The following is a 23,218-nucleotide window of genomic DNA, read 5'->3' as shown; positions in this document are numbered from 1 at the left end:
CATTGTACTATCCATGCTAGTTTATTTTCTTTTGTAGTCTTCTTCTTGTGTATTTAAAAAACCTTAAGAAAAAAAATAGTTATAGCTTTCAGCTAGTTTACTTTCTATGCCAGTAGTAGTAATTAAACAAAACCCAAAAAGATTTCTTGTTCTTCTTTTGCTTGTAGGGAGCTTTGTTTGTCCACTCCGAAAACAATCATGAAAACCACTGTTTGTGCCATGTCCGTTCGAGGTCCTTCTGTTAGATCTTGGGCCAAATGATGACGCAGATTTTGTCCATTCCAGAGTGTCCCATTCTTTGGTAATTGCTCGGACCATACTTAATCATTACAGGGAGTCTAGTTGGAAGAATACTCCTAGTTTTAGTATGGAACAAAAAGATGTTATCGTCCAGGTTGCATCATACTATGTTTGTTTTCCATGTTTACCATTGTGGAGATCAGTACCAGGTCAAGACTGAACTCTGAAGAATCACAAGGTGCAACAGTTTTTGATTCAAGACCGAACACGCTTCATGATTGTGTTCTGAAGAACCAAGGAAGTGAATATACAAGGGAATTGTTTCCATACATAAAGTAGTGAATTGTATTTCTCATTATCTATACCTACTAATAAAGCAAGGTGCGTTTCTCCAATTTTTTCATCCGTTCACCATCGAAAATATTTTTCTTATATCCGAGGTGGTACTAAATTTTCGTGGTCCATCTGCTAAACAATAAAAAGTTTTGTCCAGAATTTCCTACGTGGGCCGCACGCACTAAGGCCCAGAAAAGCCACCTATTTATATCCTGCGGACACAGCTGGGAAATCTTATTTGTCGGGCCGGCCCATTTCGGATTTTTCTGTGTTCCTTTTCTATTTTTATTTTTTCCCTTCCAATTTATTTTTTCCTTTTGCCATACATTAATTTTATAAATTTTCCAAAATTTTGTTTTTTGTACTAATTTTTGTTAAATCTTAGAATTTAAAATTTTGTTCCCACTTTAAAAAACAATTGGAAATTTAAAATATTATTTTAGTTCAAATTTGTTTCAAAATTGAAAAAATGTTCGCATTCTTTTAAACAAAATGAATTTTTTTCTAGATATATAAATAAATTTCATTTAAAAAATAACGGAAATTCGAAAAATATTCATTTTATCAAAATGTTCACGAATTCAAAATAATATTCGTGATTAATAAGACATTTTTGAAAATTGATTTTTAATGTTTAAAAAAAGTTTCCATTCTAAATAATTGTTCACAAATTCGAAAAATGTTCGTTTCTCCGCCTTCAAAATGGTCCTGTTTTCAAAAAGTGTTTGTAAATTTAAGAAAAATCTTCCTATTTCATGTTTTGTTTTCCTTTTTCTAGAAATTAACGTTTTTTCAGAAAAAAATGCTCACATGTTTTTTAAAAAAAATCAGGAGGTCACCACAAAACCCCGACAAGGAGGCGGACCTGAAGGGAAAAATGCACGAATTGGGTAGTGGCCGCCACTCCCACCAACCCCACATGACCCGCGAGAACACCACAGCTCTCCGCTGTATCGTCCTACTATTGTGTGGAGACCATTTTGATGGATACATCAATTATCTCTCCCGATGCTTCTCGCAAAAAAATCTCTCCCGTTGCAACGCACGGGCATATGTCCTAGTACTGACCAAGATAAATTGTGCATCGTTCCTTACCAACGAGTTGCAATCAGGATGGTCGCTTCCGGACGTAAATTTGTTTTCTTGAATGATATGAGAGCCAATTCAAATGTCAACTTTGTACAAGTATCCAATACCTGCATGAATCTGAAAAACAAATGTGTACACATATATAAGTTTATCTTACAGCAAGATTCCTTTTGAATGATTTTTTTTCCGGACTAGTGTCCAATACCTGCAACAATCTGAAAGAAGTTCACCATTCCCAAAAAGGCCAAATAAAGCCTAGGCAGTAAGATATCTTCAAAACTCAGACGTTCGACATGGTTAAGAGTGTTGCTGACTATATGTTGGTGCCACATGTGAGTGACCATGATTTTCATTTTTATTTACTTTTATTATATACAGCTACTCCCTCTGTAACAAAATATTGGGCATTTTTTTGTTTCACGTACAATTGTTAAATACGCCTTACATTTTGTTACAGAGCGAGTACAATATTGCAATACAAATGCAACATAACATCACACGGTCAAACTTGGTTAGAGGTGGTAGAGTGCATATATATATGGGTTGCCATGTAAAATGTGAAAGGGTGAAGTCCAGTGCAAGATAATATACATTTTTATTGGAACAATAGTTAATGTTGGACCTACCATGAGTATTAGAAATACTGGTTTATGTTTTCATGTTGCTTGGACAGTTCGCTTGTCCTTGTCAACATGTTTGGACGTTTAGACAATTAAGTGCCCATGTGATCACGCACCCTTGAACTCGTAGTAGTTTATGTTGTAGTCATCGCTAGAAACTTTTCTATACTTTGAAGTCACTGTAAGAGTTTGCAGAGGCTTCGGTAAAAACATAAAGTGTTGGCAGAGGCCAGTTAATTTGTCCAGAGAGAAGGATTCTCTCATCAATCCATGGAGGTTGCCATATCTGCAGTTACAGGTTAACTTTTGAGCAGGTTCATCTCCTTCCTGATGAACAAGTATCGCCCCTCCTTAAGCCATGCACACTCAGAGGAGCAAAAGAAGATGGTGGAGAGGTTGAGCACCCCCTGATGAGGGCTGGCACCATCGTTGAGGAGGCAGACACACGGTACATAACCAACTCTGGAATGATGACACAGCTCAAGAAGCTCTCAGAGGCCATGTACCGAGGATGCCGCGTGCTGGACACCTTGAGGTACCGAACCCTCCAAGACAGTGGAAGCTTCGATGAGGTCAGCAACGACTCATCCATCAGCTGTTTGTATTTAGCCAAGCGTTCTCGAACAACTGGCAAGGCCGTGCACCTCGAGTCACATGATGCCTTGGAAAGCTTAGAAATTGCTGTTGCTAACATGGCAGAATTTATTGTGCTTCTGGGTGGATGTGACCGCATGTCTCGTAGGCCATACGACGTTTATCTTTACACCGAAAACTTCATGTTCGGCTGGCATGCTGAGAAGCAGAAGCTCTTGAGCTTCTTGCTGCAGCACAGTGACCCTCATGGTGATCATGCACAAGCCATTCTTCCTGTCATAGGTGGTGCCTCGGTAGGAAAGAAACCTTTGGTTGCTCATGTGTGTGGCGACGAAAGGGTTCACTCACGCTTCTCCTCCATTTTGCACTTTAATGGAGACAACTTTATGAGGATACTTGACAACGGAAGGAGCATGTTTGGGATGGTGTTGGTGGTTATTACGTTTCTTCTGATATAGGAGACGATGATTGGAAAAAGTTTCACTCCTTTGTCATAAAAATGGGCAGAGGAAGCAAGATCATCATCATAAGTAGACTTCAAAGGCTAGCTCAATTTGGATCGGTGAAACCGATTTTCCTAACTGTTCTGTCTTATGACGAGTTGAGGTACCTTTTCAAGACACTAGTATTTGGAAGTCTAGACCCCATGCAACATCCACGGCTCGTAGAAATAGCAGATGGATATGCCAAGGTGTTGAACAGTACACAAGGTTCACTTGTTGCAACAAATATGTTCGCAGATGTGTTGAGAAGGAACCTCAATGTTCATTTCTGGCGTGGTATATTGGAAAAGGGGGTACGAATGGTTAAAAGAAACCTCTCCATATACGGTGTGCACCCAACCATCCTTATAGAACAAGGCCATCCGGTGGACATAACAGACTTTGCTTTGCATCCACTTAGCATGACACATTATACAGTTAATGTTTCAACCAAGAAGGAATCGCCAAGTGTGACATTTGGGCAATTGATAACAGATCCTAGTGTTAGACCGAAAGAAGACTTCATTTTAATTTCATGGGAATCAAGGATACCCCCTCATAACTCGTTTGCTCATTTTGTTACGAGTCATGCTCAGGATACACATGAAGGGCCAGGGAGGAAGCGACGAGGAGTGCCTATGTAATTTTGTTTCAGAGCTCGCATAATGTAACCCATGTTGTACTTTCTGATGCATAATGTAACCCGTGTTCGTGTGGCCATGGACAAACCATTTTAAAGAGTGATTATATACCATTAAACTAAATGTGTTGGAAATCTCAATTGTAAATAAAACTGTACTATCAGATCCAACGCCCCCCCCCCCCCCCCCCCCTCCACCCTGCACTTTCTAGATAATAAAAAACATCATCTTGCACCATGGAATGAATCATATACCATATAGGAAGGTGAGAAAACTTAACTGAAACTTCAAGAAGTGAATATTCAAGTGTTGTCTATTTTAAGGACTCTGAAACTTCTGAACATTCAGAACACACTTTAATTTGAAGCTGGCCAAAACAGGATAAAAGCATCATTGCTTCACCGCCTTCACTCAAGGTTCACCCACAGTTCAGGAGTGACTAAATGTATCCAATGGCATGATTCTACTTGTCATTTACCATTTCCTTGTTGTCTCTAGTTTGCTGTTTAAGCCAGTTTTAGCTGCTAATCTTAGCTGAACTAACTGCCAACTGCCTAATGTGACCGCTGCGGAAGTATATGGCCCCAGCTAATCTTTGGCAGAGAATTCATTTCGGGCCACTCGGTCCTCCTTGACGCCGCCCTGTTCGATTTTGGGCCACAGTGATAACGTCTTTTTGTGTTAATTTTAGACTATCTCATGCTTCGGTAATTTTTCTGACTGTACTCAGTACATGGAGCAAATACACAGGAGGTACCAAAAAATTTCCTGTAGGAGGACTACTTTTAGTTTTTTTTAATAACAAAACCAAGTTGGATCCCAGTATTTGCTTTTCCATTTTTACCATTGTGGAGATCAACGTCAGGACTCTAAGAATGCACACAGTGCGACAATTTCCGATTAAAAGCTGAATTAGTACAAAATAAGCCGCACAGAGATTGAGGGCAAATGTAGAAACAAAATAGTTACATGTGCTCCGAAAAATTATTAAGGTATAGAGTTGTGATTCTAATCACTGACCAAGATAAAAGGGCACATATCATTTCTTTGACAATGAGCTGCGCGCTGCTTCTCTCCACTGAAGCTCATCTGAAAAAACATAAACAATTTTCAAGGTGAAACACTGCAATAATAGACTGCACATACATGGGATGTCATTCACTCCAGTAGTACAGGGTGAAACAAATATAAGAGAGGGGCGATTGTGCAGCTAGTTAAGAAACATCCTCTCAGCCTTTACTAACCCATAAAATTAGGCTAACTAATGGGTCATATATCCTGTGAAAAAGAATTGTACCTTGGTAAGGGGTGGCCAGAACCCGGGATGGTCCCCAAGAGGCTCCGCCAGTGATTCCCTCGTATGTATAAAAAAATGCAAGGAGTTCAACAAAAGACAAATGCAAAGATGATTAAATATACATTTTGCAAAGGGACAATAATCAATTTGGACCTAATGTAAATATTACAAATACTAGTTGGTTAATTCTTTTTAATGCTGCTTGGAAAGTTCGCTGGTCCTTGTCACATCTTTGAGCTTTAAACAAAGTATCCGTGCCTTTCACCCACCCACCCACCCACCAAGTCGTCCAGGGACACTTTGTTTAAATGCGATTGATACTTCAAGTCTTGCAGAGGCCAGCTTAGTTAAATTTGTCCAGAGATCAACCAGCAGCTTACCTCATCAATCCTGGCCATGGAGTTGCAAGTGAGCTTGTAAGCTAGTTCAGCCCCCCCCCCCCCCCCCCCCCCCCCCCGATGAACAATTATCACTCCTCTAGCCATGGACATTCAGAGGAGAAGGTGGTGTAGAGGTTGCAGCTGTTAGAGTTATATTAATATTGTCTTTTGGCCTTTTGCATTCTAGTCTATTGGCATCCTCTTGTAGCCTTTTGGCATCCTCATGTATGTGTATATATGTTGGCTTTGACCTCCTAATAATACAAGTTGTTCTCCTCTCAACATGGTATTAGAGCTTTAGGTTTTTTTTTTTTCAATCTCCCACCGGCCCGTTCTGCTCCTCCGCTCCTGCGGGCGTCCACACATCGATCCATAGCTGGCTGTTGGATCCCATCGAGACTTGGTCTCATTGATCCAGTCGCTGCTGCTCCTCTCCGTGAAGTCAATCTCTTTGCTCTGCCGCCGATCCCGTTTGCCAGATCGGCCTTCTGCTCTGCATCCCCCATCGGCCTTCTGCTCTTCCAGGTCAGGCGCCGCTGTCGCGTCTCGGGCTGGTGCTCGAGGTCCGGCCGCCGCCGCCGCTGCGTCTCTGACTGACGCTCGGGTCCGGCCGCCGCCTCCGCGTCTCGGGCTGGTGCTCGAGGTCCGGCAGTCGTCGCCACGTCTCTGACTAGCGCTCGGGTCCGGCCGCCGCCTTCGCGTCTCTGACTGGCGCTCTGGTCCGGCCACCGCCGCTGGCCTTTTGGCTCACCCAGGTCGGGTCGCCGCAACTTTGCTCCTCTGATTCTGGTGTACGAGCGCTGCGGGCGCTGCTTCTGTCGTTTGACTTACTCTGGATTCATCGATCGGTTGTGTGGATTGATTAAAAAAAAAGAGAAGGTTAAAAAAAAGAGGTACAGAGAGCGCACCATGTCTTCGACCTCGTTGGGGCTAACTATGCTGAGTTTGCTGCTTTTATGCGCATTCACATGCGTGGCCTTCGTCTCTGGGGAGTTCTTTCCAGCGAGGTTCCTTGTCCTCAGCGCCCGGTTCCTCCTGTGGCTCCTATCCCACCGCCGCCTCCACCGGATCTTGCCGCAAATGCTTCTGATGATGATAGGGCTGCAGCCCCAAGTTGCTGCTGATGATGCGGTTGCTGCTTATGACCAGCAGGTCGTGGTTTATTCGGATGCTCTTTCCGTTTATCGTGATGATCTGGCTGCTTACACTCAGTGGTGTGATGATGATGCTCGTGCAGCTGCTGTCCTCACTGCCAGTGTTCTACCACAGTTTGCTTCTGAGTTTATGGGTCTCGGCACTGTGTTTGAGATGTGGACTCGTCTTCGTCAGCGCTATCAGCCCTCTGGTGACACTCTCTACTTGTCTATGGTACGTCAGGAGCATGCTCTTCAGCAGGGAGACTCCACTATTGATGAGTTCTACACTCAGAGTTCTGCTATCTGGCGCCAGCTTGACTCCCTTCGCACTGTTGTTTGTGGCACTTGCGCCTGTTGCCAGACTGTGAGGTCCGACTTGGAGTTTCGGCGTGTCTATGAGTTTCTGTCGCGGCTCCGTGGGGAGTTTGAGCCTCGCCGTGCTCAGTTGTTTGCTCGTGGCCGTGTTCCTATTTCTGAGGTGCTTTCTGAGCTTCGTGCTGAGGAGACTCGCCTCCGTGGTGCTGGTCTGCTTCAAGTTCCATCTGTGCTTGCTGCTCAAGCTGCTACTCTACCAGTACCTTCTTGCTCGAGTGCTCCGCCACTACTACCCACTCCTTCTGGTAGTGAGAGCCGCACTCATGAGGGCCGCTCTCATCCTCATACTCATTGTGGGTACTGCAACAGGGATGGTCACCCCGAATCTGATTGCTTTAAGAAGAAGCGTGATATGCGTAATAGGGAGCGCAATTCTTCTACTGGGACTCGCGCTTCTTCCTCGACGTCGTCTACTGTCTCCTTGACTGAGCAGGATATTATGAAGCTTAAGTGTCTACTTGCTGCTTCAGGTTCTTCGACGGGTACTGCAGGCTCTGTGACTGGTGCTTCTAGTGTTGAGCGACCATCATCTACACAATCTGGTACATCCCCATGGGTTCTGGATTCTGGAGCTTCATTTCATATGTCTTCTGATTCCTCTGTCTTGTCCTCTCTTAGATCTCTCGATTTTCCTATTAATGTTCTTACTGCTGATGGTACTCCTCTACCTGTTGCTAGTCGAGGCATTCTTTCCACTTCTTCATTTCATGTTCCAGATGTTTCTTATGTTCCTCGCCTTACCATGAACTTATTTTCTGCAAGTCGGCTTACTGATTCTGGTTGTCGCGTCATTCTTGACGTTGATTCTTGCACTGTCCAGGATCGTCACACGAAGGCTTTGGTTGGAGCTGGCCCTCGCCGCCTTGACTCCCAGGGGCTTTGGGAGTTAGACTGGCTTCATGTTCCTTCCGCTGCCACTACACTCGCCAGTACATCTGCCATCGCGGCTTCTGCTACCAGCTCCTTCCAGCAGTGGCATCATCGCCTTGGTCACCTTTGTGGTTCTCGGCTATCGTCTTTAGTTCGTCGTGGTCTTCTGGGGCCTGTCTCAGGAGATGTCTCTTTGCAGTGTCAGGGTTGTAGGCTTGGTAAACAGGTTCAGTTACCTTATCCTACAAGTGAGTCAGTGTCTCAACACCCTTTTGATTTAGTTCATTCCGATGTGTGGGGACCGGCTCCCTTCTCTTCCAAAGGGGTCCATCGCTACTATATTATTTTTATAGATGATTTCTGTCGCTACACTTGGCTTTACTTCATGTCTTCTCATAGCGAGGTTCTATCTATTTATAAGCGTTTTGCCGCCATGGTCCACACTCAGTTCTCTACACCTATTCGTGTGTTTCGTGCTGATTCTGCTGGCGAGTATATCTCCAAAATGTTGCGTGGTTTTCTTGCTGAGCAGGGTACTCTTGCGCAGTTCTCTTGTCCCGGTGCTCACGCTCAGAATGGCGTGGCTGAGCGCAAGCATCGCCACCTTCTTGAGACAGCTCGTGCAATGATGATTGCCGCCTCTCTTCCGCCTCATTTCTGGGCTGAGGCTGTCTCCACTGCCACATATCTCATAAACATTCAACCCTCATCTGCTCTACAGGGAGGTATTACTCTAGAGCGTCTTTTTGATCATCATCCTGATTATTCCGCTCTTCGATTGTTTGGTTGTGTTTGTTATGTTCTCCTTGCCCCTCCAGAACGCACCAAACTAACTGCTCAGTCTGTCGAGTGTGTTTTTCTGGGCTACAGTGATGAGCATAAGGGTTATCGGTGTTGGGATCCTGTCGGTCAACGGATGTGTATTTCTAGGGATGTGACTTTTGATGAGTCTCGTCCATTCTATCCACGACCATCCTCTTTGACCTTTTCAGTAGAGGATATCTCTTTTCTCATGTTTCCTGATACACCTGCCTCCGTGCCTCATATTCCTACTCCTCCTTATCGTCCCAGTATTGCAGATCCGACACCGTCTTCTCCTATCGTTCCTTCTCCTTCCTTATTGCATGACACCCCACCTTCATCACCGATGTCTTCTCCATCTCCATCACCTCCGGTGGTTCCTTCTCATCCCACTTTTCCTTTTCATTATACTCGTCGTCGACGTGTTATGGATGAATCTACTGATGTGCCATCTACTTCTAGTGCACCGTCTTCCTCGTCCCAGCCGACTTATGGTCTTCGGGCTCGACCTTGCCCTCCTCCTGACCGCTATTCTCCTAGCAAATAGGGCCTTTCGGTTGTACTTGAGCCTACCTCTTATCGTGATGCTGTTGTTCATCCTGAATGGCAGTTTGCGATGGCAGAGGAGATTGCCGCACTTGAGCGCAACAACACATGGGATCTGGTTTCTCTTCCTCCCCATATTCGTCGCATCACTTGTAAGTGGGTCTATAAGATTAAGACTCGCTCTGATGGTTCTCTTGAGCGTTATAAAGCTCGTCTTGTGGCTCGTGGCTTTCAGCAGGAGCATGGTCGTGATTATGATGAGACTTTTGCTCCTGTGGCCCATATGACCACTGTCCGCACACTTCTCGCCGTGGCCTCTGTTCGCCACTGGTGTGTGTCACAGCTTGATGTTAAAAATTCCTTTCTTAATGGTGAGTTGCGTGAGGAGGTTTATATGCAGCCACCACCTGGGTATTCAGTTCCCGATGGCATGGTTTGTCGTCTTCGTCGCTCTCTATATGGCCTTAAGCAAGCCCCTCGCGCTTGGTTTGAGCGTTTTGCCTCTGTGGTCACCGCTGCTGGGTTTTCACCCAGTGATCACGATCCAGCGTTGTTTGTCCACCTTTCTACTCGTGGTCGCACTCTTCTTCTTCTATATGTTGATGACATGATCATCACTGGCGACGATTCTGAGTACATTGCCTTTGTCAATGCGCGTCTTAATGAGCAGTTCCTTATGTCTAATCTTGGTCCTCTTCGTTACTTTCTTGGGATTGAGGTTTCCTCCACCTCTGATGGCTTTTTTATTTCCCAAGAAAAGTATATCCAGGATCTTCTTACTCGTGCGGCTCTTAGTGATGAGCGCACTACTGAGACTCCTATGGAGCTCAATGTTCACCTTCGTGCTTCTGATGGTGTGCCCTTGTCTGATCCGACACGTTATCGTTATCTTGTTGGGAGTCTTGTGTATCTTGCTGTCACTCGTCCGGATATCTCCTATCCTCTCCATATTCTGAGTCAGTTTGTTTCTGCTCCCACTTCAGTGCACTATAGTCACCTTCTTCGTGGTCTACGATATCTTCGTGGCACGATCTCTCATCATCTCTTTTTCCCCATTCCAGCTTGTTACAGCTCTAGGCCTATTCGGATGCTACGTGGGCTAGTGATCCTATGGATCGCCGTTCACTTTCTGCCTACTGTGTCTTTCTTGGTGGTTCCCTCATTTCTTGGAAGACGAAGAAACAAACTGCAGTTTCTCGTTCGAGTGCAGAGGCCGAGTTGCGAGCTATGGCTCTTCTGACAGCAGAGGTGACTTGGTTACGATGGTTACTGGAGGATTTTGGTGTTTCTGTTACTACACCTACCACCCTCCTGTCGGACAGCACAGGTGCTATCAGTATTGCGCGGGACCCTGTGAAGCATGAGCTTACCAAACACATTGGTGTTGATGCTTCTTATGTGCGCGCCGCTGTGCAGGATCATGTTGTTGCTCTTCAGTATGTGCCTTCTGAGTTACAGCTCGCGGACTTCTTCACGAAGGCTCAGACTAGAGCGCAACATGGATTTCACCTCTCCAAACTCAGTGTCGTGGATCCACCATGAGTTTGAGGGGGGGTGTTAGAGTTATATTAATATTGTCTTTTGGCCTTTTGCATTCTAGTCTATTGGCATCCTCTTGTAGCCTTTTGGCATCCTCATGTATGTGTATATATGTTGGCTTTGACCTCCTAATAATACAAGTTGTTCTCCTCTCAACAGCAGCATCTCCTGATCAGAGTAGGAACCACCGTTGAGGAAGCGGACGCTCGATACATAACCAACTCAGGGATGATGATGCAACTCAAGATGCTCTCAGAGGCCATGTACAGAGGGCACCATCTGCTTGATACCTGGAGGTACCGAGCTCTCCAAGATGGTGCAGGCTTTGACGAGGTTAGCAGCAACAACTCATCTAGCAGCCTATTGTATTTAGCCATTCCACTCAAGCGTTCTCGAACAACAACGGAGAAAGACGACAAGGCCATTCGCCTCGAGTCACATGATGCTCTGGAAAGCTTAGAAATTGTTGTTGCTAACATGGCAGAATTTGTTGTGCTTCTGGGCAGATGTGAGCGCGTGTCTCGCAGGCCATATGACTCGTTAGGATCGGGGCGCGGCGATCGTGCTGGTTTGTTGAAGGCTCGGCGCGAGGAGCGGGCGCGAGAGCGCGTCGTGGGCGCGTCCAGCGCGGGCCGGACCAGGCGGTGTAGTGGGCAGGAGCGAGTGGGTTGTGGCCCAACGTTGCCCGGGTATAAAGCACGCTGCGGTGATCATTGTAATGGCTGCGGGGTTTTGAGTTTGAGCTCAAGGTTGAGGCGTTCGTGCGCCAGAAAAAAAAAACCTTGCCGTGTCCCTGTTCTTCCGCCTTCTTGTTTCTTCTTCGTTGGTTCGAGACACGGCGAGAGAGAGAGAGAGAGCTGAGCGAGAGAGAGGAGAGAGCTAGGGCAAGGGAGCTGCGCCAACATCAACAACCACAAGAAGCCACAGGGTAGAGAGAAAGAACAAGTGCCACCGTTAAAGTGGAACCGTGGAACTCAACATTTATCAAGTGGCGTGAGTGTACCATTTCTCTTCTGGATTTTTGTTTGTCCACTCCGAAAACAATCATGAAAACCACTGTTTGTGCCATGTCCGTTCGAGGTCCTTCTGTTAGATTTTGGGCCAAATGATGACGCAGTTTTTGTCCATTCCAGAGTGTCGGGTAATTGCTCGGACCATCCTTAATCATTACTTTTTTTGAAATTTGCCTAAAAAACTATTTTCGAAATTAATTATTTTGTGAATATAAAATAAACGAAAGCCTATGTTTTTCATAAATGACTAGATTTTATATATTTTGGATTTGCCATATCAGCAGTTGCAAGTGAATTTGCAAATCCAAGCCATACATAATACCTTGCCAATTCAACGAAGAAGCTTGTGGGAAAACAATATCCAGGAAATGTGTTTGTGTGGCCATGGACAAACCATTTTAAAGAGTGATCAACTCAATGTTCTGGAGATCCCAATAGAGAATAAAACTGTACTATCAGATCAAATGAATCCTGATCATTCACTTTCTAGATAACAAACTTGTGCCCATGACCGAGAACTTGTGCCCGATCCACGACCACCACCACCACCCCAGGCATTTCGACATGCATCACCCCAACATCCGCCCACCAGCGTGTGCCACCACGATTACCGGGCAACCCTCGCCGCCTCACTGGAGCTGCCAACACGAGACCTGGAGATGGAAAGGGAATAACGGCCACGGGAGCGACCACAAAATGATCGGAGGGGGGGGATAGCCTCCACCACCTCAGCGGGCCGACCGGACGCAGCGACAAGGAGTTACCAAGGAGTTCCACGGCTAGTACAAATAACATCCATCGAGATGGCATGGTAAGATTTTACCATAAACCCCCTAGAGATATGAAACATTGCTGGAGAAGGGCCTATTTAGTTGCAACAAACCCCCTAGAGATTGAAAGGTTGACAAAAAAGGGCCCAGTTTTTGACAAGTCTGGGAGAAATTTTGGCTAGAAATTTCGGCAGCATAACAGGCAGAAAGAAATGCATTCACAAAGGCACTACAATCGGCCATTTTGTATTTCTTTCACATGGAAGGAAAACACTACAACAACTCTGCCTAAGTATAGTCGCCGCCAAAGTATAAAGGTCAAGGCGTCAAGCATGCAGGGTTGCCGCCTAACGCAGCTCGTACAACAACCAGTCTAGTCGACTACACCAAGAAAATAAACATACAGTGTATTGGGCAGCTCCAGGTCCAATGTCCCTTGTTGTGGACAGCCAGCCACCGTAGTCACTCTTGGTGATGCCTCTGCCTCAAGAGTCCGAAAACCTTTCTCTTCCGACGCTGGGCTGGCCACCAGATCTAAGATTTAATTCGGAGAGAGGGCCATCTTCTCTTGCCTTTCGCAGCTCTTCGTCTAAGCAAAACATAGAAAACACATGTTAATTTGCATGCCTAACAAACTAAAAGCACGAAACTACAAGCAATGTACAGTTGTGACTAAGCTAAAAAGGTGCGGTGTGTGCGCCCACTAGTACGCACGCAACAAATCACTTTCAGTCATCTAATACCATTTGGTAATCCTACTCCTATTTTGCATTGTTTCAGTAACAAAACTCATCAAAAGGATCGAGAGTCACAAATGAGTCCAGAGAGATATGGTACCAGACATGCAAGATCAATCAACTCGGTTAAAACTACACAATTTTCTTAACTAATTATGTGTCCAAGATCATGACACCAAGAGTAGAGTTCTTTGAACAATTGTTAGCCGCGGGGCATGCTAGCTAGCAATAGTACTAGAGGCTGCAGATCTAATGAATCTCTAGCTACAAGTGCAAGAAAAAAAAAGCAACACATTTCTTAACTATTATACCAGAATCATCATGAGCAGCACAACCATAACTGCTGTTCCCTTCCTGTAGGGGATTACTTACATCATTGGCAGGTTTGATGAGGTGTTGTTGTCCAACAAGTGTCCTGCTCATCACACGGGAGCAGCTTGCTCCCGAGGAATGTCCTGATGACCTCCGCCATCATCGGGCTGATCTTCTTGGTGCTTGGCCAAGTTGGCAGGGTTGCTCTTTGCTGCACCAAACAGAGAGTTCAGTTTCCAACAAAGAGAGTTCAGTTTCCAGCAAACACCTAAAAATCTGTTGATATGTGCAAGCAATCGAATCAAAACATGCATCATAAACACGTAGAGGAGAGAAACCCATGATGTAGCTGGCATGACAAATTTCTAAACAAGGACCCAAACTATCCTTGAGGTTTTGCCTAAAAAGAATCCAGATTCCAGATCTGGATAAATAAAATCCATACTCCAAAGGCCAAGAAGAACATACATGAAGAACTTTTTTTTCAAGAAAATGCAAAAGAGTTTGCGTTTCATTTCATTGAACAAGAAGAGAACAGCAGTACAGAGAAAGAGGAAACATAACCCTCTTTATTTTTTCCAGAATATTCAGTAGCTGAGAAATATGACACAACATACAGAATCCAGAAAAGCCTTTTGTTTTATCATGGACCAGAAAATGGCCACAATAAAAGATTTCTCATTCTCAACAACCAGAAGCAATCCAAGCTCCCTACTCTATGCCTCCATGATCGCTATATACCTATCCAGTTCATTATAACCTCAAGTAATAATTTGGAAGGGTGAGTGAGATTTCTACAACCGACTCCAGCAAACTTAGATGGTTTGCCATCATCTCATGGCTCAGTTCTTCAGTTTACTAACTCGACGAAGAGAAAATATGAACTACTATAACTAAATAAGATGATAAGTGGATAATGATTCCCTAAAAATGTCTCTCTGAATACATCAAGAATAGCTCTAGGATGTGTGACCAAACATCAACAAAGGATAGCTTATAGGTCTCATGTCAAACAGACTGATCGATTGCTGCAGACAGTATGGTCAAAATCGAGCAAGCATCATCTAACTGAGCACAAACATCACCTGTCGATTCCATGAATTAAGCTATAGAATTGGTACATAGAACTGAGCTCACCAGGTTATATGTGGCATGCGTGTGGTGAGATGAGATGATGGAATGACCTGCAGGAAAGAAATGGATGCCAAACCATTTCAGTTTGTTGGAGCTAAATTTTCAGAAACTATGAAACACGGGAGTAATAAACAAAGCACAAAAGCTTCCCCATGTTTGGATTTTTGTCAAACACATAGTAGGCAGAGATAAAACAGAATACACAAAGATATGAGAGCAAGCACACACCTAGGCCGGCAATGGAGGCAGAGAACGACGGTTGTGTCATATGTTGGTGTCGTCAACATGGTACTTTGCCCTTCCTCAGGGCACACCGGCGACTCAGCCCATTACACTACTAGGAAAAGGGCAAAAGATGAAATGGACACTAATGGCGCACCAAACATGTGGTGTGCCACTACTATATACTAATGGCGCACCATGTGTTGGTGCGCCATTAGTGTGCAAATATTAATGGCGCACCACATCCACGGTGCGCCATTAGTAAAGAAATTTTTTTAATTTTTTTTCAAAACTACTAATGACGCACCGTGGGAGTGGTGCGCCATTACTAGTTGAACTAGAACTAGTAATGGCGCACCATGCCACGGTGCGCCATTAGTAACTTGGCCACCACTTCCACCGAATGCACCCCCCCCCCCCCCCCGTGGACCGCCTTTTCAGTTTTAAAAATAAAATAAAAAAAAGAACCCCGTTAAACATTTTCAAAATCCTCAAAAACCTAACAGAAAAAAGTTACGGGGCTTTTAAGATCTGGGGAGGCAAAAAAATTCAAAAAAATTCAAACTTACTAATGGCGCACCTGCCCACGGTGCGCCATTACTATCTTCCCGCCTTAAAAATTCAAAATAAGTGAAAAAAATAAAAAAAAAGTTACTAATGGCGCACCTGCCCATGGTGCGCCATTAGTATCTTCCGCCTTCAAAATTCAAAATAAATCAAAAAAAAAGTTACTAATGGCGCACCTGTCCATGGTGCGCCATTAGTATCTTCCCGTCTTCAAAATTCAAAATAAATCAAAAAAATAAAAAATAAAAAGTTAGTAATGACGCACCTGCCCGCGGTGCGCCATTACTATGCCGTATATATGGCTGGGCGTGGTCCTCTCCTCCTTACCTCTTCATTCTTCTCCTCCACTCCACCTCTCCTCCACTCCATCTCCTCCTCTCCTCCACTCCATCTTACCTTCTCTCCTCCACCATACTACCCTTCTCCTCTCCGGCGACCTCCTCCTCCTCCTCTCCGGCGACCTCCTCCTCCTCTCCGGCGACCTCCTCCTTCCTCCTCTCCTCCCCTCCCCTCCCCTCACGGTTTCTCCTCCCTCCTCTCCGGTGAGCTCCTCCTCCCTCCTCTCCGGTGAGCTCCTCCTCCCTCCTCTCCTCCCATCCCCTCATGGTTTCTCCTTCCTCCTCTCCGATGCTCTGGTGAACTCCTCTCCGGCGACCTCCTCCTCCTCTCCGGCGATGTAGGCGAGCGCCTCTCCGGTGACCTCCTCCTCCTCCTCTCCGGCAAAAGAACACGGCAAAAGAACGTACAAGATCCAAAAACAGGAACAAAATTTGAAATAATATCGTGCCAAAAAATGAGCAAAAAAACGAGCAAAAAATGGGCAAAAAAATCACAATCCAGATCCAAATTCAAAATTCAAAAATAGCAATGGCGCACGGTCGGGGTTAGATGGTGCGCCACTACTATTTTCCCACCTTCAAAATTCAAAAATACTAATGGCGCACCAGTGGCCTATACTAATGGCGCACCAGTGGCCTATACTAATGGCGCACCGTGGCCTATACTAATGGCACACCAGTGGTGCTGGTGCGCCATTAGTATACCAGATACTAATGGCGCACCAGTGGTGCGCCATTAGTAATAAATACTAATGGCGTGATACTAATGGCGCACCAGTGATGCGCCATTAGTAGGCAAAACTGGTGCGCCATTAGTAGCCCTTTTCCTAGTAGTGTTAAGTGTGTTAGGAAATATGCAACTTGTATTCCCATGAGGCCATAGGCCGATATATATACATGTACAGGTGTGGAACATATGCAGGAAAACCCTTATACAACGGGATAAATACAAAGGGGTACATGACTTATATTATAACTCTAACACCCCCCCTCAAACTCATGGTGGATGAACAACACTGAGTTTGGAGAGATAAAAGCCATGTTGTGCTCTAGTCTGGGCCTTCGTCAGGAAATCCGCCAACTGTAACTCAGAAGGCACATACTGAAGAGTAATAACCTGATCCTGCACACCAGCGCGCACATAGAAAGCATCAACACCAATATGCTTGGTGAGCTCATGCTTCACAGGATCGCGCGCACTGCTAATAGCACCTGTACTGTCAGATAAGAGCAGAGTCGGTGTAGTGACAGAAACACCAAAATCCTGAAGTAACCACCGTAACCAAGTCACCTCTGTCGTCAAAAGAGCCATTGCTCGCAACTCAGCCTCGGCACTCGAACGGGAAACTGCAATCTGTTTCTTCGTCTTCCAGGCAATGAGAGAACCACCAAGAAAAACACAGTAAGCAGAAAGTGAACGGCGATCTGAAGGATCACTAGCCCACGTAGCATCCGAATAGGCCTAAAGCCGTAAAGAACTGGAGCGAGGAAAGAATAGACGGCGAGAGATCGTGCCCCGAAGATATCGAAGAACACGAAGGAGATGACTATAGTGAACCGATGTGGGAGCAGAGACAAACTGACTCAGAATATGAACCGGATAAGAGATGTCCGGACGAGTGACAGCTAGATAGACAAGACTGCCAACAAGATGACGATAACGCGTCGGGTCAGGGAGAGGATCATCATCAGTAGCTCGGAGGTGAAGATTGAGCTCCATAGGAGTCTCAACAATGCGCTCGTCAGTAAGAGCAGCACGAGCAAGAAGATCCTGGATATACTTTTCCTGGGATATAAAAAAGCCATCAGAGGTAGAAGAGACTTCAATCCCAAGAAAGTAGCGAAGAGGTCCAAGATCAGACATAAGAAACTGCTCACTAAGACGAGCCTTTACAAAGGCAATATACTCAGGGTCCTCGCCAGTGATGATCATGTCATCAACATAGAGAAGAAGAAGAGTCCGACCACGAGTGGAAATGTGGACAAACAACGCTGGATCATGATCACTCGCTGAAAAACCAGCGGCAGTCACCACAGAGGCAAAACGCTCAAACCAGGCGCGAGGGGCTTGCTTAAGGCCATAGAGAGAGCGACGAAGACGACAGACCATGCCATCAGGAACAGAATACCCAGGTGGGGGCTGCATGTATACCTCCTCACGCAGCTCACCATTAAGAAAGGCATTCTTAACATCAAGCTGAGAAATAGACCAATGACGAATAGAGGCCACAGCGAGAAGTGTGCGGATAGTGGTCATATGGGCCACAAGAGCAAATGTCTCATCGTAATCACGACCATGCTCCTGCTGAAAACCACGAGCCACAAGACGAGCTTTGTAACGCTCAAGAGAACCATCAGAGCGAGTCTTAACCTTGTAGACCCACTTATAAGTGATGGGACGAACACCGGGAGGAAGAGAAACAAGATCCCACGTGCCGGTGCGCTCAAGAGCAGCAAGCTCCTCTGCCATCGCAAACTGCCATTCAGGATGAACAAGAGCATCGCGATAAGACGTAGGCTCGAGTATAGCTGAAAGAGCATATCGACTAGGAGAATAGCGGTCAGGGGGAGGGCGAGGCCGAGCCCGAAGACCATAAGGCGGCTGGGATGAGGAGGACGACGCACCAGAAGTAGATGGCACGTCAGTGGATTTATCTAGAACACGTGGACGGCGAGTATAATGAAAAAGAAAGCAGGGAAGAGGTGGAATCACTGGAGGTGGAGACAGGGAATGTAGCAAGGACGAAGGTGGAGAGACTGGCGGCAGCAGCAGCGGACGGAAGATGAAGCCAGTCAAGCTCCCAGAGACCCTGAGAGTCACGACGTCGAGGACCGACACCAAGGAGAGTACCAGTATGGCGGTCCAGAACGGAACAAGAGTCAAAGTCGAGAATGACACGACAACCAGAGTCAACAATTTGTCCACCAGAAATGAGCTGCATGGTAAGTCGGGGAACATGAGCAACATCAGGAACATGAAAAGAAGAAGTGCTAAGAATGCCTCGGCCAATAACCGGGAGAGAGGTACCATCAGCAGTAAGAACATGAACAGGAGAATCGAGAGGTCGAGTAGAGGACAGAGTGGATGAATCATGAGTCATATGAAAAGATGCTCCAGTATCAAGAATCCACGGAGATGTACCTGCTTGTGTAGAAGGTGGTCTCACAATGCCAGAAGAGTCAACAGCAGAACCAGCAGAACCTGTCGATGGAGAACCGGAGGATGGAGCTAGCAGGCATCGAACTCGCACAATCTCCTGCTCGGTCAGGGGCGCAACTGAAGAGGTCAACGTAGATGCGCCTGACAATAGAGAGTCTGAGGCAACCAGCAGGGCGCGAAGTCGCGCATTCTCCTCCTCAGTGAAGTACACAGCTGAAGTAGTCGACGCAGTAGCACCGGGAGCACCGGGAGAGAAGCGGCCACCACCACCTGTGGAAGCCGCTAGATGTGGCGGTGTAGCATGACCAGTAGTATCCACACAGGCCGGTGGAGGAGACGAGGCCGTATGTAGACAAGCGCCAAGTGTCAATGGAAGACGCCTGTGCGAGGCGGAGTCGACGGAACCATATGCACCAGCACTACCAGTTGAAGTCGCGAGAGGAGTCGACGTAGAGCGACCGTCACCATGTGCAGAGGTCGGGAGAAGAGTCGCTGAGGAGTGACAAACTCAACAGGCGGAAGATGCCGTAGCGGACGACGTCACAGGCTGACGAGCACCAAGCACCGAGGAAAAGTGCATATGCGAGACAGGATCAGTGTAGGGTACGCCTTCCAAAATCAGCGGTCAGTGTGGAGAGGAAATTGTACCCGACGACATTATGCTTCCTTTTTTTTATCGGAAGGCAACCAGTCAAACAGCCAACACAGCGGCCGAGCAAATCAGATCGGAATCAGTAGGCGGCGACGGAGCAGAATCAAGTGGGGGAGGCTAGTGCACCACGTCACGGGCCTTCACGGGAGGAAGATGGTGCAGCAGCCGCATGTGGACAAGCACACATTGGGATGAGACTTGTACATGCACACGTCAGGTTCAGGCGGGCCGTCACGGGCCAACAGCGAGCGGCCGGATTAGTCTGCCCGACCTTGCAGACCACGTGGCGGCTGTGGCGTCCAGAAGAAGAAGCAGCGCCCCAGCGCGTGCTGAGGAGGCCGTCGGGCGTGGATGCTTCAGGCCGGGGCTGCGGATCAGGACCTGGCGTGGATGGATGGGTAAGATTCCACCGGAGCAGAATAGGAGAGGAAGCAGCAGCGGCCGTCCGGAGAGAAGGAAACGGAAACGGCCGTGCACGACGGGATCGAGCACGAGTTGCGGCGTGCGAAAAAAAACCCTAGGGCTCTAATACCATGTTAGGAAATATGCAACTTGTATTCCCATGAGGCCATAGGCCGATATATATACATGTACAGGTGTGGAACATATGCAGGAAATCCCTTATACAACGGGATAAATACAAAGGGGTACATGACTTATATTATAACTCTAACAAAGTGCACTGTATCAGGACGCCGGAGAGAAGCACAGGCGCCGCAATGAGGGGAGTTGTCGAAACTGCAGGCATGCAATAACACAGAATCAACCACGGCTCGATGGAAGGCTATAAACCAAAATAGCTGGAAAGCTATAAACCAAAATAGCTGGAAAGCTATAAAGTATAAACCAAAAGCTAGAGTCCTCCATTACAGGATCCACCATGGCCCCATGGCCGGCATACAAAATAGAGAATAGACATAGCTCGAAGGCCAAGTCTCTTAATTACTTCTCCGGTTCATCATTTTTGCAGAAAGAAAACAAATCTCAACTTGATCCAATTTGAACAAGAGAAGCAGCATAGAAGAAGGTTCATTTTTCAAGGCACAACACACTGATGAACATTATCTCAATAACTAACCAATGTAACAGGATGCAGCAAGTCACTAAAGAAACAAACTTTGGAGTATTTACATGTTAAAGGACACAGAAAAAGATCACTAACAATCCCTAAAGTTCCTCTAGTAGTTGGGTGCGAATACGAGTAGTCTAGGACATCTCTATTCTTAAACTGCTTGGATGAGTAAGCATGTTGCCAGACTACCAACCCTAGCTGACTAGTGGTCACCACACAAATCAAGTCATATATTCGGATAATCTTGAAGACAACATACATAATTACGAGCTTAACAGTTACTGCGCAAGCTACAACATATAAATTAATTAGCAGTAGTATGATGCAGCATATATATATATATATATATATATATATATATATATATATGGACATAATTTCTACCTTGTTGTCTGCGAGCAACAGGACAGGAGGTGGAGGAAGATTTCGAGCGGGCTCTTGTGTCAACTGCCATCACCACGACGAACTCGGATATCCCCCTGTTAAGAGAACTTTGTCGCTGGGGAAAATAGAAAACAGATATTAAAATCACAGGAACTGAAATTAACAGGAACGATCAAATGGCACTGCTAGGGATTGGTCACCTTCAAGGTACAGCGAGGAACTAACTAGTTTTAGTCAAAGTCTTAAGCGTGGACATAGATAGATACAAATTGAACCAAAATTCATATGTCTGTCCAATTAATTGCAACTGTTATCTATTCAACTTGCAATTCGACAGAGCAGATCCTAGTTTACTAGTAGTACCACAGCCTAACAGAGAGAGCATTTAGGCGCTCCGCTTGGTGCATGAATCCTAGTAGATAGACAAAGAGAGTTGGCCACAACAACGAATTCATTCATCAGATTATTCCAGTACTAGGTTCGTACAGCTTGGCTGTAGTTCTAGAAAGGGAACTCGAGTTCCCTTGAACCAAAAAGAAAAAGTGATGCATACTTGTTCATAGATAGAAACTGAACATCCAAATAGATTTAGTCAAAGTTTCAACATGCACATACAATTTATTTAATTATTCTGAGCAAAGTCACCCCCTGCCAAACAAGATGTTAAAAATAGCAAGCCAAAGAAAGGCAAGCGTACAACAGACACGTTATGGATGAACAAGATACTAGAGGTCACCACACAAGTCATATCACATAGTCTGTTAATCTTTAAGACATCATACAAAATTATAAATCATATCATATATAACCATATCACGCGAGCTATGGCATACAAACTAATTAGCAGTACTATGATTCAGCATATGAAGAGAATTTCTACCTTGTTTTCGACCGTGAGCAACAGGGGTGGAGGAAGATTTTGAGCGGCTCTATGTCAACTGCCATCACCACGAACTCACACATTCAACTATTAAGAGTCTTGGTCACTGGGGAAAACAGAAAACAGAGATTAAAATCATAGGAACTAAAATTAGGCTAGGGACTGGTCACCTTCAAGGTATAACGAGGAATTAACTAGTTTTAGACAAAATCTTGAGCATGCACATACATACAAATTGAACCAAAGTTTCATATGTATGCAATTAATTGCAAGTGCTATCCAACTTGCAATTGGACAGAGTATACAACCTAGTTTACTAGCAGACTAACACAGGGCTTGGTGCACGAATCCTAGTAAACAGACAAGAAAGAGTTGAACACAACAAAGAATTCATTCATCTTATTGTTCCAGTAGCAGGCACATCTTGGCTACAGTTTTAGAAAGGATTCTTGAGTTTGCTTGAACCAAAAAGAAAAAAATACTGTATATTTGTTCGTGGATAGAAAAACTGAACATTCAACTGGATTCGGTCAAAGTTTAAGCATGTACATACAATCAATTTACTTATTTCTGAGCAAATTCGGCCCCTGCGAAACAAAATGTGCTTTCATTTCATAAGTCTCATAAGTAAAAACAGGAAGCCAGAGAAAGGCAGGCATACAACAGTCTTACACATTCAGGAGGAGGGGAGAAGAGGAATGAAGAAGAGAGAGGAGCAAGCAGCCCACACACATTACAGAGAGGGAACATAGATGTTTTGGCATCCCAAGCGTGAGACCAGAGCAGAGCTGTATCCAAAATTAGATCCCAAGTTCTGTAAGGCTGCACCATTAAGACAAATCATTCCTACTGCTGGAGATCACAGGGCAAGGAGATGAAGAAATTTGATTTGGCACAAACAATCAAAGGCATTTGGATAATGACATCTAAAAAGCCCTTGATATGTGCCAGCAATCGCATTGAAACATCCATCCATAAACACACAACGGAGAGAAACTCAGGAGACAAGGAAAAAATCCTGCCTTGAAAAT

At 45.4% G+C, this 23,218-nt stretch overlaps 1 protein-coding gene and 2 pseudogenes across 1 annotated transcript; 2 read left to right on the top strand and 1 right to left on the bottom strand.

The window, feature by feature from the left end:
* The first annotated feature begins 2,555 nt into the window (after positions 1 to 2,555).
* LOC125540600 (putative disease resistance RPP13-like protein 1) lies at positions 2,556 to 4,005 on the top strand (annotated as a pseudogene).
* Positions 4,006 to 6,635: 2,630 nt separating this feature from the next.
* LOC147966784 (uncharacterized) lies at positions 6,636 to 8,346 on the top strand (annotated as a pseudogene).
* Positions 8,347 to 17,127: 8,781 nt separating this feature from the next.
* Positions 17,128 to 20,741, bottom strand: LOC147966783 (uncharacterized). Its single transcript, XM_087530958.1, has 7 exons — positions 20,722 to 20,741; positions 19,181 to 19,618; positions 18,798 to 18,936; positions 18,411 to 18,515; positions 18,147 to 18,236; positions 17,702 to 17,825; positions 17,128 to 17,162 (listed from the first exon to the last, which is right to left on the bottom strand). Exons 1-7 carry the CDS (start codon positions 20,739 to 20,741, stop codon positions 17,128 to 17,130), a joined length of 951 nt encoding a protein of 316 aa, XP_087387084.1.
* Positions 20,742 to 23,218: the final 2,477 nt, after the last annotated feature.

The sequence above is a fragment of the Triticum urartu genome, chromosome 6A, assembly GCF_056163025.1.
Source record: "Triticum urartu cultivar PI428250 chromosome 6A, HENAU_Tu73, whole genome shotgun sequence".
Lineage (NCBI taxonomy): Eukaryota > Viridiplantae > Streptophyta > Magnoliopsida > Poales > Poaceae > Triticum > Triticum urartu.
Note: the sequence above shows the minus strand (reverse complement) of the source record. Positions and strands in the feature narration are given on the sequence as shown.